At 39.2% G+C, this 22,653-nt stretch overlaps 1 protein-coding gene across 1 annotated transcript in view; it reads right to left on the reverse strand.

Moving 5' to 3' along the window:
- The window catches only part of snd1 (staphylococcal nuclease and tudor domain containing 1), a 180,898-nt gene extending 160,480 nt beyond the window's left edge, over window positions 1-20,418 (reverse strand). Inside the window, exons 1-10 of the mRNA XM_030150986.1 lie at window positions 20,217-20,418; window positions 17,529-17,678; window positions 16,634-16,754; window positions 14,776-14,857; window positions 10,477-10,637; window positions 8,879-8,970; window positions 6,394-6,552; window positions 6,197-6,303; window positions 5,636-5,726; window positions 379-483 (exon numbers count right to left, since the gene is read on the reverse strand). Of these exons, the coding sequence (XP_030006846.1) occupies window positions 379-483; window positions 5,636-5,726; window positions 6,197-6,303; window positions 6,394-6,552; window positions 8,879-8,970; window positions 10,477-10,637; window positions 14,776-14,857; window positions 16,634-16,754; window positions 17,529-17,678; window positions 20,217-20,282 (1,134 nt within the window). The 5' untranslated portion in view covers window positions 20,283-20,418. The remainder of the gene's footprint in view (window positions 1-378; window positions 484-5,635; window positions 5,727-6,196; window positions 6,304-6,393; window positions 6,553-8,878; window positions 8,971-10,476; window positions 10,638-14,775; window positions 14,858-16,633; window positions 16,755-17,528; window positions 17,679-20,216) is intronic.
- Between the last annotated feature and the right edge of the window lie 2,235 nt (window positions 20,419-22,653).

The raw sequence follows: 22,653 nt of genomic DNA on the forward strand, positions 1-22,653 counted from the left end.
CACTCTCTGCAGTGCTGCAACCACTGGGTGTGTGCAAGCTTCTCACTGTGTCTGCATGTGCCCCAACTGCAGGGGCGCCACCAAGTGGTCAAAAATAATTCCCTCTAGTATGTGCGGGTGCAAAAGAGATGCTAAACAAAGCAGAGAGAAAGGAAGAAATGGCCACCCTGTTGGGTTGTGTTAACAGCTTTTCTTAGACAGTGTGAAAAAGGTGAAATACATAAATAATCTGTCACAGCTTCAGAGGCAGCGTGACATGGAGCGCCTTGGAGTTTCTAATCAACCAGCTGACCATTCAAGATCAGAAGCTCTCCCACATATGGCCACAGTCTGGCACACACTGATCACAAGCAAACAAGCAAACAGCTTTCTTTGTACCTCTCCTTCAATCCTCGGGGGTCGAATGCTGGACAGGTGAATGGTCTTGTATTCTCCCGAGTTGAGCTTGACCACCATGGCATCAGCATTGACAACCTGCATTACCTACAGTGGAAAAAAGAAGGACATGGAGCGGGTTAAAAATCAAGAAGGTTTTTTATTTAACAGGCAGCAATAAACACATGGTAAACTTGAACATGTTACATAAAAAAAAATCCAAAATTTCACATCACTGTAACTGGATGAAAAAAAGTCATATCCCTGCTTTATGAAAGCCAGTTGGCACATAAGGAGTGGCATTGCAATTTGGTGACAGGGACTGATAAAAAGATGGGAAGTGAAGGAGCAGGTAAAGGATAAATGGAGAGGAAGAGATCTATTCAAAGGTGGAAGCAGAGTGACAGTGCGGATTGTGTGCTGTCACGAGTAGAAAGTACCACGGGTGAGGTAAGAAAGAGTGATCCTTGAGTGACTGAGTAAGTAAGCAAGCCAAGTCATCCCAGCAGGCCAGCAAAGGTTTGGAGGACAGAGCGAGGACGTTTTGCTATCTGGGGGATTGGCACCGGGAGGGAGGGAGGAAGGGGGAAGACAGAGTGCAAGAGAAGGAGCTTTAAAACACAAACATCCTGTTAAAGATAGACTAGTAGAGTTTTACGCAGCCCTCTGTCCGACAACTGGCTGGCAGCATTTTGTTTTGAGACCTTTAAAGTGTAACTAAAGATGCAAACTAATTTATATTTGGCATTTAGAATATTCTTTCTCCATGCGCCAAAGGTATGCGCCACAGTCAGTATCAGGAGTAAATATAATATATGGATGTTCAATGCTACAGCTGTTAAATTAAACTTCCAAAGCCAGCTCTAAAGGTAGAAACACACAGCTTTGTTTTACAATAGAAATACTTCAGAAAAAGAGGACTGTCAACAGGAACTGTGAAACTAAAATTTTAACTCTGAGGTATATAAACTCATCGGCGAAATTAATGAGTAACACTGAAGTGTGGAATAAACATTTGCAACTCAACCCAGCCCCTTTATGTGCCTGTACACTCTGAAGTATGAAGACAGATTGGGGGTATAATGTGACTGAGATGGAGGAGGCATCCAAACCGAGAGCCTTTAAGTAGGCCGCTTGCTAGAGACTGAAAAATCAATCGCCCTACACATGTTGCCTCCCACATGTGCATTAAATGGCTTCGGCATCACTCAAACTGTGGTTCATATGTAGGCTGCTCTCAAGCTGAAGTCCTAAAAGCAAGAGATGCAGGTCTGAGCCATGTATCATGCTCAATTTGGACAGTGTGGGCGTTTGTGTAGCTGACTGTGTGGTGGAAAAACAAAAACATCCAAAAACCCTCCTTTGTTATTCATTTGAAGTTGAACCATAGTGGTAGCATGTTTGGTCCATGCAAATCCAGGTGGATTAGGCTCTTTAAGAGATTCATTACACCATGAAACAAATCAGACTGCCACTGCATTTGCCACCAGAGAACAGAAATTAGACCAGCCCACATGCTAAATAGGCTGCCCACAACAGCAGCCAAAATACATCATATACTAATCACTGAGCTGAGTGGGAGAGATATAGAGACACAGGGAGAAAGAGGGAAAGAGACAGAAAAAGGGGAGAGGTATAATGATTAAGTGCTAGGGGGTACATGCATGCACACAAAGAAATGCACACAAAGCAGCCTACACAAATTCACGCTGTAACAAGGTCATTTTGTGTTCTGCCCAAGTAAATAAAGTGCAAGAGAGAGAATGTGGCAGGAGCAGAAGAAAATGGCTCAGCGTTTAATGGCTAATTATCAGCCGGAGGAGGCGAGACAAGAGAGGCGAGGAGGACAGATCAACACACACCCAAGACAGAGGAACAGAAAGATGGAGAGAGCCAGGGAGACAGAGTGTAATCTCACTGCAAATATCACAAGAACAGAGACAGAGGAGAAGATGGAGAACAGATAGAAAAATAGAGCAAAAAGTCTTTGCAAAGTAGCTTGTGTGAGGGTCGAACAAGCAGGCAGAGAACACAAATAGGCGGGCTGCATGACTCACTGCTCTAATCTGATGCTCAAGAGGTGGGGATCTACTGCCACCCTCTGCTCGTGGCTGACATGACATCTGCAGTGGCCAAGATCAGTCATAGAGCAAGAGTATCCTGGCTACTGTCAAGGAATGTGTTGGTTGTCATTCGAATCCATTTAGTTGCTTTGAACCACTGCGCCAAGCACAGGCTTAGGCAGGACTTACTCATTACTCATGTCAGATCATCTTCCTAAAAGCCACGCCTATGGCAGAGTTTCAGTTTAGCTGCCAGCCATGATAATTTGTCACCCAAATTATATGGTTTGACATAAACTACTGCCGTTTCTGATGTTGATGATGATAAACACTAAGTGATGGGCAGCAGCAGCAGAGTGCAGTTGAAAAACAGGTAGAGGAAGAGTATATAACGCTTCAGCACGATATTATCCTGTGACAGGTACCAATAACCTTAAGACCTTTAACCTGCTCACTTTTCCACTTGACCGGTTTTAATTGGAGAGTGAACCAATGTACCTTTTTCTCAACATCTTTGCCCTGAAGACATTTTTCAACTTTCTAAACAATCTGTCTGGTCCTCTAACCATTATATTTCACAAAGAGGATAAGCAAAAATAATCATAAGTATGCTTTTAGTATGCCATTATTAGTCCCTTTCTAACAAGTCCTTCAATTGCTCCTATATGCCAGTGTAATGAGGAGCAAGTGTTTAATCCTATTTTTAAAAAAAAAAAAATAATAGATGCATATTTTACCACCGATTTACCAAAAGGTTAAGTCCATATAACATTTTTAAAATCAGCTACATGGCAGGAAAATGTCATTTGCCTTGGTTTAAAAAAATCTACACCTGAAGAGTTCCTTTTGAACTGTTAATATTCACATGTTGGTTCCGCATTGGAAAATCCAGCTCCAACTCCCAAATTTTCATGGATGTTGTGAACAGAAAGCAACATTGGCACCGTCTGTGACAAGCTAGTGATGTAAGGTTGGTAAAGGGGTTTAACAACATGTCACCTTTCATCCATCACCACACAGGTCGATGGCTACCCAGGAGAGAGGAGGGGAGTAGGGAGGACAGGAGGGGAGAGGAAAACTATTGGGACGTGGCCTACATCCGCTTCTTCAGTCCCAGTAGAGGTGGAAGGAGAGAGACGAGACAGCCAAAAAGGAAGATGCGTCAACAGGATTGACTGGTGAGGATTGGGTCTACTCTGCCTCTTCACTATATCCATCATTCAGATAATAAAATGTGAAAAGTTGAGTGGACGAGGAGAAGGGAAGATGCGTATGACGATGAGACTGATGGATAGATGTGTCCCTGTGAGAGTCAGGGCATTGCAGTATGAGGTGCCAACAACTGTCACAAGCAGGGTGGAAAATTGACAGGTATGGGTAACCTGTCCAAAATGTACTGTCCGTCTCAGAAGTTTTCATGGGTCTCACAGCTACACTACCTTTTCAGCACATTGTAAAGATTTTTCCGAGGTATTACAGACCATTTGTTTTCTATAAAATTGTTTGATTCTGACTAAATAAACTGCATAAGGTCTCTGGAGATGCAGATGGCTTTCTAATCCCCAAACTAACACACCAGCTGTAAACCTTCTTTTTGAGGCTTATGTGAGGGGCATCAGTTGCTGGGCAAAGAGAAAGGGAGGACAGAGTAGAGTCCTGCAGAGATCAAAGAAGTGCATCAAGGTTTAACTAGGGGCATCACCAGTGCAGTACCATGGCAGCAAAACACTGCAATGGTCCCAGAGAGAGGACAGACATAGCCCCATGGATCTTGATTTTTTTTTTTTTTTCATTTCAAGTCACATTTTTTTTTATTTGTTTTCACCTTTCTTCACCTCTTCACACAAACTGACTTTCTTCCAATTTCTCTTTTAAACCTCTACCTCTGTTTTTGTTGCCCTCTTCCTGAGTCTTTTTTTTTACCCTCCCTCCTGAGCTAACCACCAAATGCTCCTTAACCCCCCCCCACACACACACACGCACACACACACACACACACACACACACACACACACACAGCCCACATGCAACCCTGTTTTATTGAAGGGGGTTCAAGAGAGATCTGAAAGAGGCTCACACTGATAATATAAATGTTTTATCCGCTTCCCTCTGACTCAGGAAAAAATATACATATACATAGTTTTTTTTAGTGTTTTTTTTTTTTTATGGGAGTGCAGTTTATCAAATTCGTACTGTAAGCAGATTGCTAAGCAACACCTTTTATGTAACCCCCAGGTTAGCCATGAATTTTTCAGGGTTTTAAAAGTTCAGGGTCTGGAGGGAGCAAACGCAGACAAAAGACAAACTTTGGAGGAATTAAACTTTTTTTTTTTTCCCATTTTTAGAGAAAAATATATTAACTAAATGGTGGGGTATGGTGGAAGTCATCATCAAAATTCACACAGTGGGGACCAGATTTAAAGCTCATGCTTTTAGCCAAGAGTTGCTTTACCAGGTTAAAGGCACATCCTGGAACCTATAATCTGAGACAATCAAGTTAGACGGTTTTACCAAAATGTACCAAGGCGTCCATCTCACTTGATTTGAACTAATGTCTGCTGACAACTGAGGGAGTGCACTCCTTTGTACTTAATATTAAGGACACTGCTTTTCCCTTGAGTCCCTGGCCAATAACTTTCAAAGCTAATATCTATAGTTCTTGGCTTTTGGGAGTTGTTCTGTACTGCTGCTAAAGCATACGCCAGCGATTTGGCCCTAATTTGACTGGGGAGTGCTTCAAGGTTGCTGTTAAGCATTCCTACTTGTACCTTTGGTGAAGGGATTTTTATTTTTTCCTGTTTTTTTTTTTTTTTAGTTGGGGGGGGGGGGCACAAATGTGAAAATAAAAGGTGTCAGGAGGATAGAATTTGTTAGAAGCCTCAAAATGGCCTTATGTTTTCTGCAGTGCTAGAGGAAAATTGGAAATGTTGCAGTAGACATCAGGTGGAGGGAACAATGGAAAGGGCCAGCACCTTAGCAGTGATGCCAAGTCATGTTCACACAAGGAAGTGTCTGAACATTTTATACCTGCACATTTCCCTTGAGGTAAGTGGAAACTTTAAATGGAAGGAGGATGATTCAAACTGATAAATATTCAATTAGGGCCAGAAAAAAATTGTCAAGTAGGGAAGATAAAGCAGGGACACCAACTTTAACAGAAATGATCCCTGAATATAAAAGCCTCTTAAGGACCTTACCTTGGCTACAAATTGTCTGTCCTTTTGGTCCAAGTTGGCTGTGGGTGCCACATAGTCTTTCCAGATGCGGACCTTGCGCTCTTTAGCAGATCTAGCCAAAAAATAAGATGACATCATTATTAGTGGCAGTCCTTATGATCAGCCATATTCTAGGATATAAAGGGCTTAATCAAGTGACATAATTATCCATTTTGCTGAAAAGGCTGAAGAAGCTCATTAAAGTGAGAAAATTCCAACATAATTAGCACATTGTTATTGCTGCAATTAGTGTAGAGAATTAACATCAGTAATGCAAAAAAGTGAGAGTTCGTTCTTCTGAAGAAGAGGTGGCATTAACCTGTTGATATGTAAAGTTCTCTTTTTATTTTACATTCACAAACCAAAGGTATTAAATGTATGTAGTGTTTGATAAAATAAAGTGCAACAGAAGGTCTAAAATGTTGCTGTGGAGTTCTTTAATGTCTGTGAAATGCTATAGTTTACAACTGACTGCATTCTATAGGAAATTGCACGACGTTTCCTCTCATCATCTAAAGGATGTATGTGTCTTCAGTGTGCTACCTTTCAGCAGCTCTGAGTTTCTCCGCTCCCTGTGTGTAAACAGCCATGGACCAGTCAACACAACGGGCAAAGCCTTCTTTCAACAGGAGTTCTGTAATGTTACCATTCTGTGACAGACACAAAGAGAGATAGTCAAAAGTTAAATGATGAGATAAATTCTATCACAGTAGAACAAAGTGCTGGGTGCTGCGCCTTACCGGATGCAGGATGGTACCCAGTATGATCTGGTTGGGACAGCTCTCCAGGATGATTTGAACATCTCTCTGCAGAAGACGGGATTCAGTGAAGAATTTGGCCTCAGCTGCAAATGGCTCTGGCGTCTCTGTACCATCTGCTTCCCGCTTGAATGTTGGACACTAGAGACAGACAAAAATCAGCAAAAAATTATTTATCAGAGAACTTTGCCATAGCGTCATGACACTTGCCAAGAAAACAACCTATCTAATTTGACTGTACGTAAATGTAAATGGAGAGTGTTGCCCTCTTCAGACAAGTCAGACAACAATTGTGTTATGTCCTTGCCCTGACCTGACATGTATTATTTCTTTACTGAATCAGTCATATTTTCTTGGATTAAGATTCTCTGAATATACGTTCAGTGCGACATTACCAACAATTTCCAGAAAGTTTGGACATTTTCATAAATGCAATAAAACTCTGCAATTTGTTAAGTCCCTTAAATCTTTATTTTTACTGGCAAAAGTACCAGGAAAAAAATTTCAGTGTTTTCACTCACTGACTTATTTCCATTTTGAAATCAAAACCAAATTACAATTTTGAAGCCTGCAACACACTCAAAAGAAGTTGGGACAGACACAGTAGGACTTAACATTAGTTTTTTGGGATTTTAGAAACACAAATAGCAAGTTAAATGTTAAGAAATGAGGGGAGCATGAATGAGCGTAAAAAGAACATCCTCATTCTTTGGAAGAAAAGAAGGGTGGTGGGTCACCATTCAAGAAGACAACATAAACTTCCCAAGAATTTAACACTTTCACCATTTATAGTATTGTGATTCAGGGAGTCCAGGGACATCTAGGTGAGAAAAGGCCAAGAATAGAAGTCATTGTTCAATGTGTGTGACTTTAGACAACAGTGTATGGCAAATCCTTGTTCTATGATCAGACAAGGAGGACAGAAAGACAGTAAAAACATGTTGTGTAATAACTTATTACAAGGCCTTATTTTGTGTGGTTTCATAGTGATAGTTCATGTACTGGACTGCTCTGCCTGCAGTCCACATCTGTCTCCTACTTAGAATGTATGAAGCATCATGAAGGGGAGAATTGGACAATAGGCATTATTGACTGTTGAGCACCTAAAGTCTTGTAAACAGCAAGAATAGGCAAAACATTTCACTAACAAAACTGAAGCAATTAGTCTCCTCAGTTCCTTAACAATTAAAGACAGTAATAAAAAAGGAAAATCAATACAACAGCAGTGGTAAATATGCCTCTGTACCAACCTGTGTGTTGCTGGCATCAAATTGTAAATTTGTTTCATTTACAAAATACAAACTAGTTGCTTAGAGAAGTCTCTGATAATCTTTTCATGTGAGTTTTTAACAGTTCAAGTTTTAAAAGAATGAACAGATAATTTTTTTTTTTTTTTTATTTCCCTAGTTTTCTGAAAGTGAGGTTTATAATTGGATCAATAGCATTGACTGCTTAACAGGGCTATTTAGCAAGCGAAAGAGCAACTATGTAGTAGACCCTAACGAAAACAGTAATAATATACTGAAAGTTTGTACAGAATAATTAAATGTATTGCTTGGTTTAATCCATGATCATTCTTTATAGTAAATACTGATTCAACATTTAGACACACTTCAAATTTGGACATTTATGATATGCATCACCTTTAGGGGAACATACAGGTGACTGATGGGCTAAATGTGATGCAGCATCTCTTAGTCAGTGGGTTACTTATGTTTTCCATTTACCACTGTTACTTTCAGAGCACTTCTTTCATCCTAAGCAGGGCATGGTTTGTCTGACTACAGGATTGTCACACATGCTCTGATCCACTAGAGGCTTAATTTACATAGTTACATCTCCACCACAAGAGAATAAACATTTAGTTTACTGCAATATCATCTACCTTCAGGATGTTTTTGTGCTTAGTGCTTTCTTCTGATATTATCTGTGTTTTGCTGTGCACTACTGTTAAACCCTCTTAAACGATGTCACCTTTGTGTATCTCTATTCTTTTGAGAGTTGCAAGGTACCAGACAAATATAAACAAGAACGACGCGCAGACAAGCCTTTGAACTAAACAAAAAAAAGTAACGCTTTGAAATGGATACAATATCTTCAAGTGGGAGATGAAAAAGATCAGTTATCTGGAGTGGTCCATTGGCAAAGCAAGGCTTGGTGAAAGAGATTGATGGGGAAATTTAGTGGAGCGGATATGACATTGCTAGTACAAACACAGACTTAAAGCAGTGACAAAAATGAGCGCTCACTCTTAAATTTCTTTTTTATATATATTTTTTTTTTTCATGCTGAAGGTGGAGTCTCCATCATAAAATATTTTATTAATAGCATTTGTCACAGTAAAATGAAGAAAGAAGTGGCTGTTAAGGAAAATGTCCAACAAATCTTTCAGCTATAAAACATGTCAAGATAAATGGGCTCAACAGCTCACGACATCTGATAAGCGCAGCACGTGAGCAGTGTTTACCTTGATCCCGGACAGCATGACAGTAACCAGGTAGTAGTCAGGAAGGAGCAAGGCACGAACCACACTGCCGTCCCGCACATGCTCGATGATGGCTGTGGTAATAAAGGAAAACACAAGGTAAGAGAGGGGAGTGGGAGAGGCCAGTGTGGCAAAAAAAACAGGATAAACGTGCAGATATCAAACATTCGGTGCTTTGGATGTACTACATTTCCTAATCTGTAAAAAGATTTAGTTAAGTAAGACAAGTAAAACATTCCAGATTTAGTTATGCAAAACCAAAGAGTCATTAAATTTATTCTGAATTTTTTAAAGCCTTGTCTTCATCCTAAAATGAAAAGATGTCATAGCATCTGCTGTCATTTGTAGCAACACCCCTAGTGACATTATTGCATAGAATAACACATGGGGTCTTCCAAGAAGAAAGTGGCCTTTTACTGAGCGTTGAAACTGATGAGTCACAGTAAAGGATGACTCTGAGATACTTCTCTGAGAGGAGAAAGTCATGGCCTCCTTGGTGAACACGGCACTTTATTTAAAGTGCTGCTCCAACTAAAATCTCTCTTCAACAATTACCACTGCATGTTTAAAACAATAGCTGGAGGATGGTTTTTATTTTCTTGAGAAAAAAAGGTGGTGGAAATATCTATTTTTCATACAAGTAACTTCCAGTACTAGAGGAATTGCCAGTAATATTTTCTTATCTGCCATCATATTTTCAGTGCGTTCAAGACTATAATAACCTGAACTGCTCTTCTGAAACTTCTTTTCTGTGTTGTTGTGATTTTCACTGCACAAAAAAGGAGCATTTGATAGAGTAGATCGTTGAAGTGCCACTTACATTTTGACCATGCAACAAGCTTTGAAAAAAAAAAAAATGCAATTTATTTGGAGAGCTTTTCATCTATTATGTTTTATTTTTTCCAAAATCACACCAGCTTCAACTTTTTTGTCCTGATATCTGCAGCTCTTTAAAGAATTGTACAGTGCGTCACCTACATTAGGTGCATTTCACACCGTTTTCAGATGAGTGAAATTAGCGCTGTCATGCTTTGATTATGCAGGTGTACTTGGATGTGCAAGCTATAAATGTTTCCGCAGCAGTAGCAGCATAAGCAGATGAGAGAAATTGGTATTCCATTTCTAAATCACAGCAGCCCAATGTGCATTTAAAGCTTTTAGGCTGGATTGCTGCCTCCAGTTCTGTCTCCAATGAGTGGTAAGAACAAGAAATAGAAGCATGAAAATGCCTTTGCCTGTTCATTTTCCCCATTCAATTAAAGGGTAGTGAAATGAGGCTAGAATGAATTGAGTGGCACATTACACCTCAGGCAGGTCAGAGATGAGAGACTGGAGGAATGAGCCGGTGAAGGCAGACTACATGCTATTACATGCCCTGAAGTGGATATTTAGAACAAAATACTGAATCTTCAGCCAAGGTATTGGATTTCTGACACCAAGCCTGAAAAACTGCTTTCTATAGGAAACTGAGGTTTATGTAATCATGTGTTTTTAAATGCACTGTCTGATTTCCCCTGCCAAGCTTGTTTTGTGTGACTGCTTCAGAGTGGCTGCTGGCGTGCCCCTCCCAGACTCATTACCGTTGATAGGTTTCTGGTGCAAAGAGTCGACAAAGTTGCGCGGATTCTCTATGGTGTACTTGATGTCACGGATGGTGTGTGTGCCGCTGCCCTCACTCCACATGCCCTTCTTGGATGCCTTAGCCTGGTCTTCGTGTTCACAGAGTCTGGCCTGCTCGGGACTGGACGGACAGATCAGAAAAGAAGATTGAGACACCAAAAAAAAAGCATTTCACACCATTATAATGATCATTACTGGGATAAAATGTGATTATACAGCCTTCACGTTTAATGGCTCATTATTCGGTGAAATCAATTTGAGCTGTTCGTTACAATATATCAATAAAAGACTAGAGAATACCGCTGAAAGTTCACTCCAGGCCTTCTCCCCTATAGCTAAGGGAATGGTTATTTTCAGTGATGTGAACAGTACAAGAGAAAACAAATTAAATCCACAAAGTCATTAATATTTTGTGATTTAATGTTTAAGAATACGAAACTTTGCGAATGTAATGCTGATAACTAGGCTGCAAACAGCTTAAAGATCAAAGACATAAGAGAGAGGAACCTCTGGCATTCCACTGGAAAAAAAAAAAATATTACTGCTAGCTCAGGATGTTAACAAGGTCCAATTAATTACACACCAGACAGAAAGGGATCTACACCACATATAACAAGCAGAAAATGTTTTGATAGTGTTTTGATTCTGTAGAGTCATGTGCCATATTAAGCTTAAAATGTTCTAATTGCTTCTGAACTGTCTTTTCTTTTTAAAAAGCAAGACTTGTCCAGTTAAGACAACATCAGGACAGTTCTAACAACATGTGACCAACATGTACAAACGCTTATTAGCTACACACACACTACGAATGGTATCAATGACAATGCTGTGCCTGTTTTCTTAAATAAAGTTTTGGAGAAAGACAGACCCCTAACTCCGATAAACTGTTTGCTTTGTGGCAAGCAGTTGATGACCAGATTATAGCTGCTTAAAACTGTAACTGAGCATTTTCTTTGGAGACAATAACAATGTTTGACAGTTCCATCAAAGGCAGTCACGCAGCTGGCTACAAACACCACAATTAATTCCATGCTGGCTCTCTACATTGTGCCGCCTAATGCTTTTTAAGGGCCCTTGTACAACTTTAATTATTCAGAACTTCAAATGCCCAACAGGCTTTTATTTTTCCAAGAAGAAAACGCTGCCCAATGAACAGTACGTCAACTGAATTTTTCACATGTTGCTTGAAAGAGATCATTCGCTTTTGAGAGTCAATAGGGTATCTCAATTAAAATGCTACGCACATAAACACAAACATAGCCAGTGCTCCAGCTGTGTGGTCCTAATTGGGCTTTTGGACTCATGCCCAAAATGCTGTCAAGTTCTATATCCCCTTTGTACCGATTGAGTTCAAATTCACTAGAAACAGTTTCTTGCTTACTGAGCAACATTAGTGAAACTTTCTTTAAGACGTCAATCGTGTTTAAGCTTCTTAGAATTTAAGCACAAGCAGGAAAAGAAAGCAACAAAAACAGAGTGAGAGAAACTAACAATGTAATCAAGGAGAGCAGACATTGTAATGCCAATAGCAAGCACAGATTGGTTAAGATACAGAAATAACTTTATATGTGGAGGCAGATGATAGTGAACTTAGCCATATCTCCAAATAGATTGGTTTGTTTGAGGGTCAGCAAGTCTTTCCAACCAACACGCTGCTTCATATCTAAACCGCTACTGTTAAGGAGGAAAGTGCAATACTGAACAACAATACTGGAAGAACAAGGGCCAAAGAAAAAAACTTCCCATTTCCCATATATTTGAACACAGTGTAGGCTGCATTGTTCATCTTCATGTGGTACCCTTGAGCAACCAAAACTACTTTTAATAGATATAAAATGTTGAACCTTAGTAAGCGGTTTTAGAGCTCCCTCTTGTCTTTGTATAGTTTAAAAGGAGGTGTAGGAAGTTGTTTTCCCTAGTGTACTAGGCTAGAAGGGTTCCACTCTTCGTGAGCAATTGAAGCCCAAGCGAGTACTGTCTTCAGATATTCACACCCCTTCACCAAGCAATCCATTGGGGCCGCCGGTTAAAAAGGAGCAGTGGGGGGTTTATACTATATTATAGCTGGTCTCCCCTCTGCTCTGCTGGGCTAACATTATAAAAACCATCACTCAAAGCCCCTGCCTGTGGTTTTAATTTCTCCTCGAGGCAAGTTTCTGTGTCTGACCAATTTCCAGGGTCTATCCACCTCAGTTATGGTGAATTAAGAATTTCTAAAGAAAACCAGCGTAACTGAGTGACAGCCTGAGATGCAAGACCGAAAAGAGATGAAAGCATCTGTTTTATTTACTGTATAGCTCAGTGCTGTGGAAAGCATTTTTTCTTTTTTACAACTAATCAAGTCAAAGCCAAATGGTGACACCTCCTACACCAAACTAAAGAAACTGATGTTTGCAATTCAACAACTAACACATGTGCAACTGCCTGACACCTACAACTGCAATATCTACAACATATTTGTTACATTTTTCATTATTATCACCAATCAAACAGAGAGAGAGGGGGCTCAATGAAGTCTGAATAATGTATAGATGTTCTTTGTTGTGTATTCAAGTGAGGAGGGATGGGAAATAACTCTGTGTCTGTGCCCAGTGTGCTGTGCTACACTGCTGAGCATTAGTTCCAGCATGCTGTTAAAATTGCTGTCCATTTTCACAAGCAGCACTGAGCCTCTGAACACATGTTAAACTGCATTGTTGAAGGCCATCAAAGTTATTATCACCCCTATAATTATCATCACATCGTAGTTAGTATGATCAACATAGCCAGTCACAAGGGGTAATGGATATTGGGGTCTGGTGCAGTGAAGGAAAAACTACAGCCTTAAGTCCTCATTGAGCAATGGTCCTCCCCTTTGGCCAAATGATGCCCGCTTACATATAAAGCATCATTTACATTAGTGGTTGTTCTGGGCCATTGCACAAAATGCTTGAAATGGGTCATTAGTGGCAAAATATTCACATCATCTCTGGTCATGTTGGAAGATAAAAATGTAGCAGCGTGAGTCAATTGCTTATAATGTGTGTAATGTGCAAATACTACCACTGGGGGGGTATGCAGTCCTTTTTTCATATAGCACTGGGTATGCAAGTGTATTTAAAGAGATTACTGCTTAAGGGATGTGTTGCAGAAAACCATCTCAGAGACACCTCACCATTGCAACAGGGTAATACTGCCACCATCTGGGGCATCACAGCTCTGTCTCAATGAAACCGTGTAGGATTTCCAACTGCAACCGAAACGACTTCAACCACACGCATTTGACAGTGTTGTGTGACTCTTTCTACATTTTTTTTAAAGGCATTACTTATCCCAGTGAGAAATACTACACGATTTCTGCAAAAGCAAAACAATTCAAAGTAAAGAGCTGACCTATTTTCACATTATCAGTTATTTCTGCTATGTGTTAATGTGAGTGATTAATGCCGACAAGACCTTAATATGCAGTTAGTATGCAGCTGGAAAAAACAAGAGTCATTTCTATCAGGGCTCAGATTACACATGTTAATAACGAACTAGCGCGCTGACGCGTGGGGATTCACCGGTTCTAGATGGGGTAGTTTTTATTAGGGCTGCACGATATTGTAAAAAACTGACATTGTGATTTTTTTTAACCCTGCGATATGAAAAAATACTCAGGAGGATATAATAGCTGTGTGCTGCCGACATAAACGGTCAAACCAATTAGTTGTGTTTCCTCTCGTTATGGTGACAGGTGGAGGGCACTGTCGACACAGAACATGTGTTTCAGTATCATCCTTTTTGTAGCTGAAATAATTCCAGATAACTGACGTCGCTTTTCTTTTAGGCACCAAATCTTTGTTTTCATTGAGTTCATTTGCCTCCTACATTGAAGGACCTGCATTGTGACTATTGCGTACACATACATCGCAATATCGATGCTCAAACAATATATTGTGCAGCTCTAGTTTCTAGGCTGTTGTGTATCGTGTCGTGAATGCTGTACCCCATTTGCCCAGCAGTCACCACCAAAGCATTCTAGGCATAGCAACATGATTGTGAGGCTATTGTATTCCAGAATTACTTATATCTCCAAAAATATTGGTCCTATCAACTTGCCATTTTCGCGACTGTCTTCCTTGACCAAAAACACATGAGTATGCCAAACTGCAGCAGTCAGCTCTTTCCAGATTGTGTGTGATTCCAGAGACACACACACACAAGGACACACGCACACAGAGACCACTTGGCTTTTATAATATAGATAACAGTGGTGTAATACAGATAGAATAGCTCACTTGTTCCCTCTGATTCCTTCCCTGCGGACTGTGGCAAGACCCTCAGTGACCAGAGACTCAGCAATGTTCTCCCCCGTTGTGTCTAGAATGAAAAGGAGACATTAAAAAAAACTTGAGAACAGAAAAAGTATATACCTGACTCTGTTTCATTTTATTATTACTATAAACAGGTAGACATAATTACACAAGAGCCGTTCACAAACAGAACACTACATTTGTACAAACTTTGTCCCTGAAACAAATACTGTAGAATATTTAATGCATGTTCCAACATATTTAACCCATAAAGACCCTGTGCTATGTTTGTGGCAGTTCCCAAATTAATTTTTCTATCTATTTAACCTTTCTTTATTGATTTGTCGCCATTGAATTATATTATCCTCTGAATTTTGTGTTTTTTCAATAAAAATCAGATATTTTCCCATATTTAATTGACTGATAATGTAGATGTTCATAAAAGCTCAGCTTAAAGTTGACTGTCATAATATCAGAAACAGAGAAAAATGAAGAAAATATGATTTTTTCAATGAAGTATATCATTAACTGAACATAAACCAAGTGTGTCCATCCACTGTCATTGATCAATCTCCATGGGTTTTACTGGTGAATCAATGTTGTTGAAGGTAACTACGGAACATCTGAACATCCAAATGGGTCATATCTGATGACCATAAAAAGATGACAAACTGCATTTCACACCAATTATTTACATGTATTGATAGAATTAGTGGATCAACTGGTATTAAACAGTTTAGATCAGTGAAGGATTTTGGTCACCAGTGGAAGTGTGGGTCTTTATGGGTTAAAGAAAAATTAAGTATCTTATTTTTGTAATGCACTATTTTTAAATGAAAAGTATTATCTAGCCCACAACTCTGAGTAAATCCCTGAGTGGCCTGTATTGCTGCTATAAACATGCTGCGGTGACAACATTACTTCCCATAAAGTACAGTATAACTCTTGTTTCTTATAAAAACTGACAATTCCAGTCACATTTGAAGCCACAGTAAACTACTCCATTAACACACACCAATGATCCCATTACATTAGTATTACTGTGTCATACATATTGTTACAGATTAATTCCGCTATGACTATTTGTTTTCTGGGTAGGTCAGTATTGACAATTAGTGGAAAAGATGGAATAAGAAGATAAAAACAGAAAAGGAGACACAGAAATTAATAAGAGGGAAACTGAAGAGCTAGAAAAGACATACAGTCTGATGCTGCTGAACAGACTACATGGAGCTATTGCTGTTTTGACATTTATTGTGGTGATAAACAGATGAAAAACTCTCAAATACTAGCCTCAAGGAGAGAGAAAATGTGACAAAGCAAAGACGTGAATCATCTGTACAAGCTGATTGGCATCTGATGTGAAACAAGAGAAGATCCTGCATTTCCTTGTTCGTGGCATCGTCCAATAAAATGACACGTATCATCAAAGTGGTATGCCAACATGACGGACCACAACAATTTATACAATTAGTGGTGATCTCCTGATAAAATACAATCTCTAAGTATGTTTTCTACCTTTATGCTAAATGTCAGTGAATGACTATATTTACTCGATATCAATACATTTCGGAATATTTTGCTGTTGTGTTTTCATTTAACAAAATGTTGTGAAATATATGGAGTAAGTGTTCTTTAAAAGGAAGACTGTGATTTACATCCATTTTTGAGCATCTTAAGAGGTTTTATGCACTCCTAACGCCTAAACCATAGTCTTGTGGGATTTATAGTTTTATTATTTGCTGAAAAGCAAGCAAGACAAATCTATGGAATAGAGGTACCTGCCCAAACTGTGGTATATGTAGATAATTAATTTTGGTTTCAAAAAGAGATAATCCCTTACCTTTCCCAAGGTAGACCATGCCATACTCCCTGCCTGAAGCAATCTTGATTTCCACAGTGAAGCAGACCTCTTTACCGATTAGCTTCTTACGCAGGAACTCTCTGGCTTGAAAGGCCCATGGCTGCAATACAGGTGGAAATATTATTGTTCACGTAAGACACGGATGTACAGTCAGAACACAAATACTCAAAGGTGTGTGATGACAGGTAAGTTCAAATTAATCTTTTTTTTCCCAAAAATGTTCCACAAAAAGAAACTTTCCATCTGCTACAGATAGACTCACCTCAAAGTAACAAAGAACTAAAACATACAATATAGAGTAATTACAACTGCAATGATTAACCACTAAGCAAAAAAACAAAAATAAACACAGTCAAGATTATAACATAATCTTGTTCAAATATCTGTAGACATTTTGACAAATTGTGTCCAATTTTATGACCTGGAAACACAATTTTGGAGGTTTGTAATAAAGAGCATAAAACACAGTAATTATCTTTATCTGTGGTCGTGAGAAATGGCAATTTATTGTAAAAGCCTGTGACAATGAAAGTGAAAGTGAAATTGCAATACGGTTATGTTTACGCTTTGTTCTCAGTGGAGATTTGGCAACTTTATCCACAGCATCCTTATCCAAATAGACATGGTCAAAACCCAGTTTATGCAGTAATTATCTTGAACAGCTTGAGAAATCAGGATGTGGAAGTGTGATGAAAATCCTAAAGTAAACTCAACAAACAAAGCTGTACACAAACAAAGGTGTACACATCAGGATTCACTCCTTAACTGCAAAACAATGGTGTCTAAGAGGAGGGCTAAGTAGTGGGATCTTATTCATCTTTGCCAAACACACAAATATCAACAAGTGCAAACTCAATGCATTAGAACAACTCACCTCATCAGGGGTGTCCTTGGTGTCAGGCTGGCCCTGAGCGGCTCGGCGGGCCATGGCTCCAGCTCGGATGTTACTGAGATTGATCTGACGCTCCGGGGGTGGGCCACCTCGAGGCTGACCCCTAACAATGATGGCACAGCCTGACAAAACCTGCAGGGATGACAACAAACACTGTCAGCTGAAGGAGACAAGAACAAGACAGGAACTACAACTGCTAGTCATTTTTCCATTCAGCAGATACTCAAATGTTCTCGCATGACTCCTTAAGATTATGGTGCACAAAAAAAGATTTGACACACAACAAACATGACTAACAGGCACTAGTGTAAAGTCTAAAGGAGAGTTTCTTACTTTTCATTTCCTCCCAAAAACTGCTTACACTCATACATTCAAGTAACTCTTGTACTTGCATAAGCACTGCCACAAGTCTCATGTTGCTAAGTGTACAGTACTTCAGACTTATAAGAAACTGGTGTAGTGTGAGGAAGCAGCTAGGCAAATAAGGAAATTTACATATTACAATTCAAGTTTCACCAAGCTACGTCTGCAGTGCAAATTTTAAAACTGACCACAGTGAGTCTTTGTCTAAAAAGGTGTTGTAGGAGTCTGGCAACTATGTATTATGGAGCTGGAAAACAACTTCACATAGCACATTTCCATGGTAACTGTCATTCAGCTGCAAGATGTGAGATCACGCTATCTGATAACGTAGCTAAATACAAAAAAAGATAACCTACTCTTTGGTTTGACAACCACGGCATTTACACGAATCTGAGCAAACACTTTTTATCTGCAGACTCTCCAGTGTGTCTGCAGGGAGCATCACTAGGGGCTGTTGATCTTAGATGCTGGCTAGATAAACTCTTTCATCAAATCAACGCTGTTCCACAAGGACTGACTCGTTTCTTCGAAGTGCAGGTGAAGCAAAAAGGTTAACGCAGCACACTGACCAGCCATGTGGAAAAAAAGAAGCAAAGAGGCACTCCCCCCATTCTCTGTTTACAAAAGGGCCAAGTTCCACCAGGACTGTACTGCATGGCCTTGCTCACTTTTCTCAAGTCAGAGATATGACAGCAAAATAAGAGCATTATAAACGAAAAGACTTGAACTAAATTATTTGCCTATGATGTGCATAATAAACCAATCATGGAAAAATAAAAACCAGGTGACCAAGATGAGTTCAACAAGAAAATATCGTGTTACTTCCTCACAAAAACATTCAGTCCATTGGTAATAAACCCACAAGAGTGCAACCTTCAGTGCTTACAGTTCCCTCTCAAGGGAAGACCCTGATGCTTACCATGGTGCTAAAAACAGCCCTTCTTCAAGCACCAAGGGAAATGTGCAATTATGTTCAACACAAGTCTGATAACAACATACATGTTGACAAGACCAACGGTGGCTTGCTGATCATGGAAATTATCGCAGCATAAGAACTTAAAATGTTCTAAAAATGAACAAGCACGTGACAATGACATATTAAATCTATTCAATTTACAGCACATCAGAGCCTAAAACCTAACTCAGCTGTGATCCACATTAGTAAATTATGCTTAGGGGAATAAGTCCCAACTCCTCATGTTCATGTGGCTGCTGTCTGATCCTGTTTGGATGTCTGGTGGAAACACCTAAGGACCCCAGTATTTAATGTGGGTCTGCATTCATGAAAAACTGTTAGCTACACTGAAAATTTTCTTGACCTTTAGAACAGAGTGACCAGCCAAAAATACAAGCTGAGAAAGTAACATATGGAATCAAATAACAAACCGGCATTGTGCACACCAAGATAAACAGGAGATTACAGGACATGAAGGCTTTACGTAGCTACGTGTCAGTTTCCCATGGACGGTTATGACCACACTCAGGCAGAACAACCCCTTCTGTTAGCAGAACAGAGCACATTTAGTAACTTGACAGCTATCGAGTCTCAAATCTACATTCCGAATGATGTTACAGCTCGTATGAAAATATGGCATTAAACCATATACTACAGCACTTCCACTGAAACTAACGGAGAAGCCTCTGGTGTTCGCTAGCATGCTAGTTAGCTCAGGAGTTTAGCGAGCAAGACGTCACTGAATGAATTTTCCTTTTGACAGATGTCAACAAATTCGTATTCAGAGGCACTGAAGATCACGACAGTTTGTCATCGCAGATTATCACTTTCAGAAAGTAGACGACAGGTAGATCCTGGCTAGCTGGGAAACTAAACATCTGTTGCAGCTAACAAGTTACTACACATGACGATAGTATTCAACCGGCTTAGCCATGTGTGGTTTAACTTTAAGTGTGTCTGAAAACACTTAATTGTGACTGTTCAATCTGTCAGATTACGTTTTACATAAAGTTGTTAAGATAATCATCTGACTAGAAAGCAACCATATGCTGCCGTCAGGTAGTTTGAGCTTATTAGCCAGTTAGCTACATTTTGTAGCAAACCAGCTAGGCTAATGTTAGCATACATGCTGCTGTGGCCATAAGGGTTAAATTATAATGACACTTAGTGACACAATGCCAACACATGCATGCAACAGACAATCTGTGTATAAATCAAATACTTCCACTAGATGCTGTATGACAATGGACAGCAATGTTGTACAGCCTCATTTAGCCTTGGGCTTACTAAGCTAACTAGCTGTATCCATAGACACACGTAGTGGGGTCACATACTCATGTTAAGACTCTTACCATCTTGACAATCCCTCTTTGCAGAGGAGCAGAGGCTGTCTGAGCTGGTGCCGAAACAGATGCCATGTCCACGATTTGAGATTTGACGCCGTTAACCAGGTAACCAGGTAAGGGAACTGGGACTCTGAAGTGAGTGACTGTTCTACTGAAAGCCAAGAGAGAAAGGCTGAGCACCGATCAACACACACGTTATACCGGAAACACACTTTGCCATGCATACACACGCGTCCAAGTCATTCCGGGTTCGGAGAGTAGAATGAATGGTGGTGAATGTAGCAGCTTGTTGACCGCGTAGGCAAATTGAAATAAAAGCTTCCGGAGCGAGTGGTGCGACACGTCAGCATAGCGTTAACTGAGCTAATGCTGCCTTCACTGGCCATCTGAAACTTTTACGCACGGGCACAACTCCAGACAGTTACAAGTGCAATGACAATTAAACATGTGTCTGTATTTGTACCTGTCTATTGTTTGTTCTGTTACCAGCATGTATCATCTATGGTTGTGAGTGAAATGAAAATGCTCCAATGTGGTTAAAAAGTAATTGTTGATATCCATTGTAGTTAACTGTCAGTTATACACTATGTTCTGATTTTCTCATGTTGATTGCCTTTTGTTTGTTATTAATAACTACATTTGCATATTTCTCCACTGCATATTTTGGATGCAGTTATAGTATTGATTTTAAAACTACAGTGATATAAATAATAACATAGGCTATTTAGTTTTATACAGCAGGATGATCCATTATTATATTATTACATGGATGGCTTCATTGTGTCAACCATCATATCAAACATAGGGTACACAGAGACCAACACATGTTGCAGCATGATTTAAATAGGTTTTCAGTGTTAAAAAAAAAATCAATATTTTATCTCTGTCTACTGAGCCAAATAATTTTTTTTTTCTCTCTTTGCATGCATAATATTTGATTAAGGTGAATATGAGACAAAGCCGATTGTGGTAATAACATGTGTAGTCACAGTTATCTCCTATTCCCCAGGCACGATAATTATGCATCAAATGAAACAACTGCTATGCATGTCCTGTTTCACTACTGCTCAGTTTTACTTGCTGGCTGCCAAATGCGTGTTTGAGTAATACATGAGTGGGAGCAAGGCCTTGCTATAGAACATTAATCCTCAGGGGACCCACTCAAAGTATTTTAGGCTACATTTACTATGAAATGAAAGAATTTATTACAGCGATAATGACTTCAGATGTTCTTAAGTTTGTGCATGCATTAATACACACTCATATAGTCTTGGGGAGAAAAATTATTACAGTGTCATGAGTTGACAATGTGTCTGGGATATAATCAAGAAAATACATGGGGTGAGAAATTAAAGGAAAAGCCAAGTTTGTGGGTGTTTGGTCATCATAAGCAGTGTTCCATGGCATAGGTTCTAAACATCTGTTCACAATCATTAGCGCTTAGTTGACTGTGAAATCCATAACAGCATATTTCATTTTCATCATTTACATCCTTATCAAACTTTCCATGACATACTAAATAACTATATGGCACTCCTATTATCATCTGTATTCAGTGTGCTACATATTGCACATTGTATTACTTTTGGGTGCAAGTCACAATCAGCTATGCTGTGATGTACTTAAGTTTGTAGGAAATAACAGAAATCTTTCCAAGAATGTGAAGGCTAATAACAAACCAAAACTATATTTTGGTGTTATCATATACACCATGTACAGGTGTGGGCATGACAATCATACAAAAGATGTGATAAAGGTAAAGTTGTAAAATTACCCACTTTTATCCTGACTAATGGAAAAACTAATGGATGTTCCTCGTGTTTTTTTTTATATATATAATTTATTTATTTATTTATTTATTTTTTTAACTAATTCACATATTTATTAAGGGAACAGTCATTGTAATTGTGAGAGCTTACTGGTATTTTGATTTATTTAATTGAAAACAGGCATATTACAGTCCTGTTTTCAATTTATATTTGCCTCAAGTGAGCCTTTTTTCGTTTTGGGTTAATTGCGCTGCAAAGTGTCTTGAATAACCTGAAAAGAATTGAAACCTAAAAAAAAAAAAAATGGAATGAATTATATCAAAGGTTAAGAGAGACATGATCTGATATCGCTTTTCAAGTTTTGAGTCATTAAATGTGAGTTCAGCAAAGCGAAACGTTTCTTTTCATCAAGTTAAAAACAAGCTATAGACTAATAAAATGTCGAATGGCATGTATAGGTGGGTGTTTTTTGTAGCTGTAACAATAACCTGTTTATTTCCCAAGTCAGTCCACATGGCGATGGTGATTTAGGTGTATGGGGGACATTGATAATATAATTATCAGCGCAATAAAAATCACTTTAATGCTAAACTAAAACATTATAGTTAACGATCAATACATTTCCATGTTACAATGTGTCAAAGCGGTGCGAAAAAATAATTAGAAAAGCCACC

The sequence above is a fragment of the Sphaeramia orbicularis genome, chromosome 12 (genome assembly GCF_902148855.1).
Source record: "Sphaeramia orbicularis chromosome 12, fSphaOr1.1, whole genome shotgun sequence".
Taxonomy (NCBI): domain Eukaryota; kingdom Metazoa; phylum Chordata; class Actinopteri; order Kurtiformes; family Apogonidae; genus Sphaeramia; species Sphaeramia orbicularis.